This window comes from Gadus chalcogrammus, chromosome 1 (genome assembly GCF_026213295.1).
Source record: "Gadus chalcogrammus isolate NIFS_2021 chromosome 1, NIFS_Gcha_1.0, whole genome shotgun sequence".
NCBI classification, from domain to species: domain Eukaryota; kingdom Metazoa; phylum Chordata; class Actinopteri; order Gadiformes; family Gadidae; genus Gadus; species Gadus chalcogrammus.
In genome coordinates, this window is record NC_079412.1 from 8310130 (window position 1) to 8320129 (window position 10000).

Genomic DNA, 10000 nt, shown 5'->3' on the forward strand with positions numbered 1-10000 from the left:
TGTTACTACACGTTAAAACTAATGGATGGGAGCCAATTTTAGAAGTAGCCAGTTGACGTGCCTGTTTTGAAGTGTCTTGTTGTGGTCTTATCACCCGTGGTGCATTCGAATGCCAACCGTGAAACGGGTGTGAGTCTTTGTCCCAGCTTTGCTCACAGACACTCGTGTACAGTCTGTGTACTGGTGCAGTTCAGACAGCTGACGTGACAGCACCAGTGGAAAGTGCAGTGGCAGCGCTCAGTGACCAACTCCGTCCGGGTCTTGAACCCGCGCCCGCAGCACAGCAGCTCACAGCCGTCCAGGGCGGGAGAGGAGCTGTTGCAGGTCCTCCCCGTCGTGCCCGTCGTGCCCGTCTTGCCGTTGTAAGAGCAGAAGTTCGGCGACTTCTCAAAGTACACCAGGTCCTTGGTGGAGGGCGGTTTGTGGGCCGAGTTCTCGGGCTCCAGGTGTCTGGGATCGGCGCGGTGGGAGGCGCGATTGCTTCCCTTGTTGGCGTACACCACCCTGGAGGCGCCGTCGAAGCGGTCCTTCAGATAATCCCCCACCGCCCGGAAGCTGGGCAGGCGCATCCAGCAGGTGCGCACCGTGCAGGAGCCCGACATGCCGTGGCACTTGCATTCTTGACGCATCTCGGATGACACCGTCTGCACAAAAACGGGGACAGAAAACAACACAGGCGTTACAGGGGTCTAGGCTAACAGGGGTGTGCCTTAGATTGGGTTTGATGCTAGGGGGTGATCATTGGATTGCACGTCTCATTTTGAGCGTTATTCGTCATGAATGAGTCCTCACCAGTCTCCCGGCCTCGTTGTTGTGCAGGTTGGTGAGGTAGCGTAGATCCCGGCCTCTTTCACTGGAGTCCACAAACTCCCGGCTGAACATGCGGCCAAAGTCCACGTTGTCGCTGCAGCCGCCCCAGTGCCAGTCCGGACCCCCCGGTCCGCGGCGCCGGTAGTCGCAGGTGCAGGACTCTATGGACCCCTCTGAGCAGGAGCGGGCCACCGCATGGGTGACCCCGGCGCTGGTGATGGCAAACACAAACGCAGACTCTCTGCAACCTGCGGTGACGACATCAAAGCCTCTCCATCAGACCCCGATCCAGAGCCACATCTTTACTCAGACAAGCAGTGAGCACTGTTTAGACCTTATTAGACATTCAATGGGATGACCCCGACCGCTGATTGGCCCCATCACTGCGTCTGGTGAGTGGATAGGGACTCACCACGGTTGATGATTTTTCCAAACACCGCCGGGCTGTGGGTGGTCGGGCAATTCCAGCGCCGGTTCTGGAACTGCCACTTGCACTCCTTTATGGCGGTGTGGAGGCCTGCGGAGATGGCGTGCAGGATGCCAGGGTTCTGCCGGATCAGCCGACGCTGGCGGCGACTCAGCAGGGCCAGGCTGGGGTCCAGCACCAACTGGACGTTCTTGGAGTTGGTGAGGAGGTTGGCAGAGGAGGCCACGTTCACGATGCCCCTGGCAGAGAACAAGGGGAGAGGACCGGTTAGCGATCAGGCTCTATAAGTATCATGCACTCTCTGAGGACCACCTTGACTCTGTAAATGAGGTGGAGCCGCACAAACCCTTGTAGTCACGTGACATTGTGATTACAAATATTTGTTTTTTGCAAAACAAAATAATAATAAAAGTGTATCTAACTCTAATTAATGTGGTCCTCCCATGTGGCTAAATAATGCTTTGCAAGTGGTGACTGGTGGTCCGATAGTGTCCTGCGTGTGAAGCCACAGGCTTGTTACCTGCTTCCACCTGAGACACTGAAAGCAGCTCACGGCATTCAATCACTAAACAGTCTGCTGCGGTTTATCATTGAAAAAGAGCGATAACATGAAATCAACCCCTAGGTGTTTATGAGCTGTGTTATAACACATATAGAAAACATACATGCATTGTTGATGAACAAATATATTACCAATATGTTATAAATTTGGGCTCGATAGACAGACAGCTAGGAGAATTAGCTCAAGCATTATTGTGTCAAAGCTCTAATGTTTTCAATGCGGGTCCAGGCTAAATGGCTCTGTTTGGCCTGTTAATCAACTCTCTGCTTCAGTCAACCGTGAAAGCTCCCGGGGGCCTCCCATCTCTGGATCAGGGAACCATTCAATTATTCCCATATTGTGTTGTTTGCTTTGGAAATTGTTTTCCTGGAAAAGCCTCATGTGAGGTAATGCGGTTGATTTATGATAAACGGCTTTTCAACTATGGCAAGAGAGACTTAAAGGGAGGGGAAACTAGATTGGGGGGCTCTAAGAAGGTAAACAATCTGCATTGTATGATCAGAATATTTAACGCAGCTAATATAATTTAATGTTTAACCGTGAAAGTCAGCAAATCATCAACATATTTTGACATGTTGATTAAAAAGAAGGCATTACACAAACATTAACCAATTAAAATAGTATGCAATTCTCCAAGTCATATAGTAAATTAGCATTTGTTATAACCTCCAATTGTTTGAAAAAGAAAACTCAAGAAGAATAAGTAATGAAAAAATTAAGAAAGGAATATATATAAGGCTGAATGTATAAAAAAGGAAATAATAAAGGTTCCAGAATATTTTATGGTCAGTCGGGACTGACAACACAGTATTCTGTTACCTTTATTATTTCCGTAACCTTTATTATAAAAAAATATTTGTTGCTTCAGTCATCAAACACTTAAAACGAGTGCCTTGCCTTGCACGTTCCTTGGCGTTATACCCTTTCATTGCAGTTGACAAATGGCAAACGAAAATGTTATTTCTTTGAAATGCGCATGAGTCTTTTTCACAATCCCTGACTGAGTGCACTACAACTTAAATCAAATGAAATCTAATTAAATTGAATAAAATAAAATAAAATAAAGTTGTATTTGTATAGCCCTTAATCACCGGTACAGTCTCAAAGGGCTGAGCAGAACATATATTTATGACTATGATGCATGTAAGTTATAACCACTGAAGGTAACTCACCACCAACGGCCGCTGTTGTTGACGGCCCCCGTGCCGGCCAGCGAGGACACCAGCAGGATGCACGCCGCCTTCACCCCCAGGAGCAGCGCCAGGCTCCGCATGGTGTCTACAGTCAAACGGAGTGCGTGAGAACAGGATCGTTCAGAGCTATTTGGCGTAGGCTACATCCAAATACAATAGATTGTAACACACATAAAAAAAATGGATTTCCTCAGAATAAATAATGATAATATGCGGACTTTGAATAGCCTAAGTTATTTATCATGTTTAATTGCAGCCAAATCGAATTGTTAAACAAGCAATGCAGCCTTATCCTATCGCAAAGGTGTAAAGTGTAAAGGCGACTTACCACACCACATTGTAGTTCAGGGCGTCTCGGGGAAGTCGAGGAGTGCAGCGACCTAATTGACTAAAAAGGGGATGTGAAGTGGAGAGACAGGTTGCTAAATGACTCCTTGTGCTCGCGTGAAGTGCACAGGAGGCCAGGAGGATGCTGATGTTCCTCTTTACTCTGTCACTCTGTCCCTCTCCACTCTGTCCCTCTTCACTCTGTCACTCTCAGTGATGCTCTGCACGTCGCACTGAGCGCGTGGGACCGTCCCGGAGTCTTGATCCCCTCGGTGACTGATGGGCAAGACATTCTTCTGTTATTGAGAGCGCTACGAAGGGAATAAAAAAGGGATTTGGAGCTCTCATCTCCCTCCTCTGTTTTTTCGCACCCCATTCAATGGGACTGGAGGGAGGGATAGTTAATGCTCTTCATAGGGTGGACAATGAATGAAGGGAAAAAAAACAACAGAACAGGAGAACGTGAGCGAGTCTGTGTGTGTGTGTGTGTGTGTGTGTGTGTGTGTGTGTGTGTGTGTGTGTGTGTGTGTGTGTGTGTGTGTGTGTGTGTGTGTGTGTGTGTGTGTGTGTGTGTGTGTGTGTGTGTGTGTGTGTGTCTGTGTGTGTGTGTGTGTGTGTGTGTGTGTGTGTGTGTGTGTGTGTGTGTGTGTGTGTGTGTGTGTGTGTGTGTGTGTGAGAGAGAGAGAGAGAGAGAGAGAGAGAGAGAGAGAGAAATGGGGAAAATAGAAAAATCCACAGAGTTGCGCCTATTACTGAGACGAATCTTCTCAAACGATCGATTCAGTGATCCTGTGTGTTGGAGTAAAAAAAAAAGAAGTATAATAATCCGGGTGCGTTGATCTTGCTCCTCCAGTCAGTACGTGTCCCCCTGAAGATAGCGTTAGATGCTGTGGGTGCGCCCGGCTGGGTGCGTCTGCAGGCTTCTGCTCGGAGTGTCCCGGTACAGTACAGCGGAATATGAGCCATCTCTTTGACTCAGTGGTCGGGTCCCAAACCGCGCGTCTCCTCCTTCTTTCTCCAACAACACACTCGTAGACATGCACGTATACACTATATGTACATAGGCTACATATAAACACACACGCAAACACACACACACACACACACACACACACACACACACACACACACACACACACACACACACACACACACACACACACACACACACACACACACACACACACACACACACACACACACACACACACACACACACACACACACACACACACACACTACCAATATGTTCAGTAACTTAGTGATTTTACTGGGCTTTATAAACATATCTTCATTTAGAAAAATGAAACGTACACACACGCACACACACAACAAGGTGTCTTCACATATCCTATGACTAGAAGAAATATAAATTATTAAAATAAATTATTATTATTAGTACTTTACATAATAATTACACTCATTAAGAAAAGCGCATTCATTGACCAATTACAATTTAAATCTTCAGAATAGCCGTAATATCTTGTATGAATTATGACGATCACAATGCTGATGAATGATCTGAGGGGGTGTAGGGGACTGGGAATGAGAATAGAACCATTCCACACATCTGGTGTGCAGACCTCCCTCGGAGCAGTCTAATCATAGAACCACAGTGAACCAGTGGGTCCCAGGCTGCTGCGAGTTCAATTCCCTCAGGGTTTCTCGTGGCCCAAAATGTCGTCATGAAACATTCATTCCGAACCACAGCCGTGGTTTGGAATGTTTCCTTACGACATGCATCTGATCATTTACCTATCCGGCTATTCATACAATGATGACGGAGAAGTAGGTTCAATAATCTTCCTCTTTCTTCTCCCTCTCTCTCTGTCTCTGTCTCTCTCTCTCTCCTCTCTCTCTCTCCCCTTCTATCTCTCTTTCTCTCTCCTTCTCGCTCTCCCTCCCCCGTCTCTCTCTCTCTCTCTCTCTCTCTCTCTCTCTCTCTCTCTCTCTCTCTCTCTCTCTCTCTCTCTCTCTCTCTCTCTCTCTCTCTCTCTCCGCTTTTCTGGGGTGACAGTAAAAGGAAGTGGGGTTTTTGTAAAGAGGGATTTAATGACAGGCATTTATACGTTTACTCTCCCCATGCTCCCATCTAGGTGCACAAACGGGTTTCCTGGAGCAGTCATGCGACCCGGAGCAGATTAGAGTCTCAATCCGGATAAAGGGAGGCCTTTTATATACAAATCAACTTCAAATCACTTTTAAGCCACTTAGATATACACGCCATGGCAGAATGCTAATGCACTTTTCATTGGCCCGGATTAGGGGATGGAGAGAGATTAGACGGAGGGTCGGTGTCACTGTGCGTGTTTGAGGGGGGTTTTAACTTCATTCTATCTATAGGCCTCCGTTCATGATACTATACGTAATTATATATGACCCATTATTGTTTAAGTAGACGAAAACACATTCAGAGTTTTGGATGCTCCTTTGTGTCACCTGTTGATTCTGTTTATATTGTCCTGTTTCAAATAGGCCTATAATTGAATTGAACGAATTAGTATGGAATAAATATATACATTAATGAGTAGAAAATTGGTTATACTTGTGAAAATAACAGCAACATTTTCTATAGTTGTTGATAGATCCATGTCGTCTTGGAATTAAATTAAATTAATTCCTTCATGGCCTAAAAATCCGCAGTTTCGGGAGCCTTTCAGATGTTCCTTTCCAACAAAGAAATGTTTGTTAATCTTTAAAAAATTAGATAAATAATAGCTCGGATTAGTTGTTTTTGTGGCGCTTCATTGATTTGGTTCTAAAAGTATAAATTTAAAATATATTTAAAATACCATGGGACCAATAGGCCTATCCCGTGTTGTGATGAAGGGTCAGGAGACACGTCTGTGGAAGAGTGAAGTTGTTTCAGACACAATAATGAAGAACAAGAGACGCTGAGATTGAGATGAGTGTGGGAGGATGGGACGGGGGGAGTTGGGGCGGGGGGGGGGGGGGGGTGGCGGGGAGACCAATGTGTAGTATTGTGTGGGCTGCGCGCCTGCCTGCTGCCGCCTCCCTGTACAGTGCCCCCCCTCCCCCAAGCCGTCTGTAAACCAACCCATCCTTAAGGAGTTGTAGCATTTGAACACACAAAAAGATTAAATCTGTTTTCCTTCTCCCAAAACCGAGATATGATCTGTATGAACCCAACATCATTGATTTCTATAGTATACATATTTTCATAGTTTTTTTTTTATCTTTAGAGCCCCCATGCAACTCAGAGAACTTCAATTTACTTTGACTTGTAATGCTATAGGCTACAATAACGTGCTGCTCATTTGAATACGTTTTACACAATAACATCGCTACCATATACCAAAAATATCATAGCCAAGCGTTAATGTTTTTTTTTTTATTATGGGCCAGTATTTTCCTGGTAGCTGCATCTCCCCTCCCCTCTGCTGTCTCCCTCCCGTCTCTACGCGCACCCCAAACTGTTCTGCTCTGTCTGCTCTCTTCGTTGGCTTGGAGGCGCATCGATAACACTTTTCCTCAATTCTTTCTGCTTACGTGACTTCTACACTATTGTTTTAATGTCACGACGGGAAAGAGACTTTTCAAAATGGAGCTATCACAAAAACTCCGTTGGGACCAATTCGTGCTTTTGGCAGCAGCGCTTATGTCACCTGCATTAACGTAAGTGCGCTTGAGAGCTCCAGGAGAGTTTGATGTTGCATGTGCGTTGTGGTGCGTTACGGTGCGTACTGGTGCGTTATGGGGAGCCAAGGTGCGTTATGGTGAGTTATGGCGCGTTATGGTGCGTTATGATGCGCTATAGTGCGTTATGGTGCGTTTTGGTTATTTGCCGGTATGTGTCATTCTGGTGCGTTATGATGCGTTTTGGAGCATTACCGCTTCATGGGGCATTATTGTGCGTTATTGGATGTTAAGCCGCGTTATAGTGCGTTAGTGTGCGCTATGGTGTGTTATGGCGCGTTATGGTGCGTTATGGGGCGTTATTCGGCGTTATGGCACGTTATTGCGCGTTATGTCGCCCTAGATTCAGGTCTGGGTTTGATTGGGTGCAGATAATTTAATAATATTGATTAGATCTTAAAGCAAAAATATTTGAATTTGTTTATCAAAGCGTAAAGGTCTATGTTTGCCGTTTATTTTAATGTAATAACATGTTGCTAAGAGGATGTCACATTGACAACATTTTGATACGGGTTTAAAATAATAAGAATATACTTAATATAATGCAGATTAAAGGTTATTTGGTTCTTCATTATACATATGTTATACTTTAGTCATTTTCTCATTTAATATCTGGTGCCACCTATATGATTCAGGAATCTCCAAGGGAACATACAAATGGAATTCATTTATTGAATAATTACTAGCAATACCCCAATTACAAACAATCTTTTAGCAAAAGTAACTTTGTAACTTAATGTGCAGTTACATTTTTCAAATCTTCAACTTGCTTTTGCGGACAATCACCGTCAAAATACCCCAACTCAGTTGACAAATGGGTCTTGCACCAAGTGTAATGAACTCTCAGTCACTGCTTGTCTGTGCTCCATTCTTCCCCTCCGCCCATCAATCTCTCCGCAGGGTGCTGTGTAACGACATACTCGGCCTCAAGGGGGCAGGAGATCCAGTGTTGACACCTAACTCGGTGTGTCTGCGGCTGGCCGGGCTCAGCAAGCGCCAGATGCGGATGTGCGTCCGCAGCCCCGACGTGACGGCCTCCGCCCTGCAGGGCATCCAGGTGGCGGTCCACGAGTGCCAGCACCAGCTCCGCGAGCACCGGTGGAACTGCTCCTCGCTGGAGGGCCACGGGAAGCTTCCCCACCAGAGCGCCATCCTCAACAGGGGTAGGGGCCGAAAGAGAGAGGGTGGGCCACCACCCATGTTGGGGCAACATGTGGCTCAGGAGGTAGAGCGGGTTGGCTGGTAACCGGAAGGTTGCTAGTTAGATCCCCAGCTCCTCCCAGCTGAGTGCCGAGGTGTCCCTGAGCGAGACACCTCACCCTTATTGCTCCTGACAAGTTGGCTGTCGCCCTGCATGGTTGACTCCGCCGTCAGTGTGTGAATGCGTGAATGAATGGGTGAATGTTAGGCAAAGTGCTTTGAGTGGCCACTGGTTAGAAAAAAGCAGTCCATTTACCATGTAGGACCACTAGGTCTTAATAGTGTGTGAGATTGGGGGGGGGATGATTAGCATGGGTGTAAGTGTTGAATTTAGTGTGTGTGCGTTTTACCTGGATACCTGTAAGACAATTTATCGCTTTCATATATCAACTTCATAACAGAACATTCAGGAGGAGCTCAAGCAAGCATATAGGCTGCAGCCATTGGGGGTTTAACCCCGTACTTGAGACGACTGTCACCATGGCAATCGGTATCCTGCCTCCTACCAATTCTTGAATTGTTATGATACTTTTGTGACACGGCCCAAAGCTCCAGAAATCAACCCCTGCCTCCCCAGCTTAAAAGGCCCTTGTTTGAGATTCCCCTCTTTGATTCTCCAGGATAAGCCGGCTGCTTTCCTATCATTGCTGACAGATCCGTAAATGAAATGATCAAAAGTGACAAGGGTTTTCTCCAGCAAGTATTGCTTGTCTGTGTGACGCATATATTGGGTACCTCAATTACTGTTCGTTTACATTTGTGTCTCAAAGCACATTAAAACACCAGTCGAAGAGCCTGTCGTCGTAGATTTCCTTTTGTTTGACATTTTAGGAAGAATGTGATGACCAAATCAATCAGTTGAGATATATTCGGCAGACAAAAGTGCTGTGAGTCTGTGAAGGCTGAAGCGCTTTGAGACAACAATCAGGTTTTATCAGGAATGGGAGAGGGCCCATCCTTTACGTCAGCAGAAGAAAAACAAAAGAACGGTACAAGAACACAGCAGAAACCCCTCTTCTTTAATTTCCTGTATCTGTATTCCAGCGGCGTATGGGAAAGGTTTCTCATATGAGACGAGCCCTAAATCCCTGAATGGACCAAATGGGCCTGACGGATGTTTCTCGGCCTCCCGCAGGTTTCCGCGAGAGCGCCTTCTCCCTGTCCCTGCTGGCGGCCGGGGTGGCCCACTCCGTGTCCTCGGCCTGCAGCATGGGCAAGCTGCAGGGCTGCGGCTGCGAGGCCAAGCGCCGGCTGGACGACGACAAGATCCGCATGAAGCTCACCCAGCTGCAGCTGCGCACGCTGCAGAAGGGCGGGGGGCTGGCGCGCCCCCCCGCCGGCCCGCACCCCGCCGGCCCCTCCGTCCTGCTGAGGCCCCCGCCCGACCAGGGGAGCTCCGTGCAGGAGACCTGGGAGTGGGGCGGCTGCAGCCACGACACCCGCTTCGGGGAGCGCTTCTCCCGGGACTGGCTGGACTCGCGGGGGTCGCCCCGGGACATCCACGCCCGGATGAGGATCCACAACAACAGGGTGGGGCGGCAGGTGAGAGGAGACGGCCTCCGGAGCATCCATCCATCCATCCATCCATCCACCCATCCATCCATCCATCTATACATCTATACATGCATCAATGCATCTATGAATACATACATACAAACATACACGCATACGGGCATACATGCATGCATGCATACATGCATACATACATATCTCATCGATATCCTTTGTTTGAAACTATTGTACCAGTTACTAGTTTTTTAATTTATCCCAAGTCACATTTATCTGTAGACATGAGGGATCGTATCGAGTACCTTTGTAGCCACC

General features: G+C 47.2%; 2 protein-coding genes across 2 annotated transcripts in view; one reads left to right on the forward strand and one right to left on the reverse strand.

The window, feature by feature from the left end:
- Positions 1–152: 152 nt before the first annotated feature.
- On the reverse strand, positions 153–3330 carry wnt1 (wingless-type MMTV integration site family, member 1). The gene is made up of 5 exons (XM_056587032.1): positions 3321–3330; positions 2972–3077; positions 1223–1476; positions 793–1058; positions 153–644 (listed from the first exon to the last, which is right to left on the reverse strand). Exons 1-5 carry the CDS (start codon positions 3328–3330, stop codon positions 153–155), a joined length of 1128 nt encoding a protein of 375 aa, XP_056443007.1.
- A 3551-nt stretch (positions 3331–6881) lies between these two features.
- wnt10b (wingless-type MMTV integration site family, member 10b) overlaps positions 6882–10000 on the forward strand; it is a 3771-nt gene continuing 652 nt past the window's right edge. The window contains exons 1-3 of the mRNA XM_056587024.1: positions 6882–6955; positions 7877–8139; positions 9312–9718. Of these exons, the coding sequence (XP_056442999.1) occupies positions 6882–6955; positions 7877–8139; positions 9312–9718 (744 nt within the window). The remainder of the gene's footprint in view (positions 6956–7876; positions 8140–9311; positions 9719–10000) is intronic.

Excerpts from the sequence above, each read along its gene's own strand:
- wnt1 (XM_056587032.1), bottom strand. Across the intron at positions 1,059-1,222 it reads TGGAAAAATCATCAACCGTG|GTTGCAGAGAGTCTGCGTTT; the intron begins GTGAGTCCCTAT and ends TCGTCACCGCAG. Across the intron at positions 645-792 it reads ACAACGAGGCCGGGAGACTG|ACGGTGTCATCCGAGATGCG; the intron begins GTGAGGACTCAT and ends GTTTTTGTGCAG.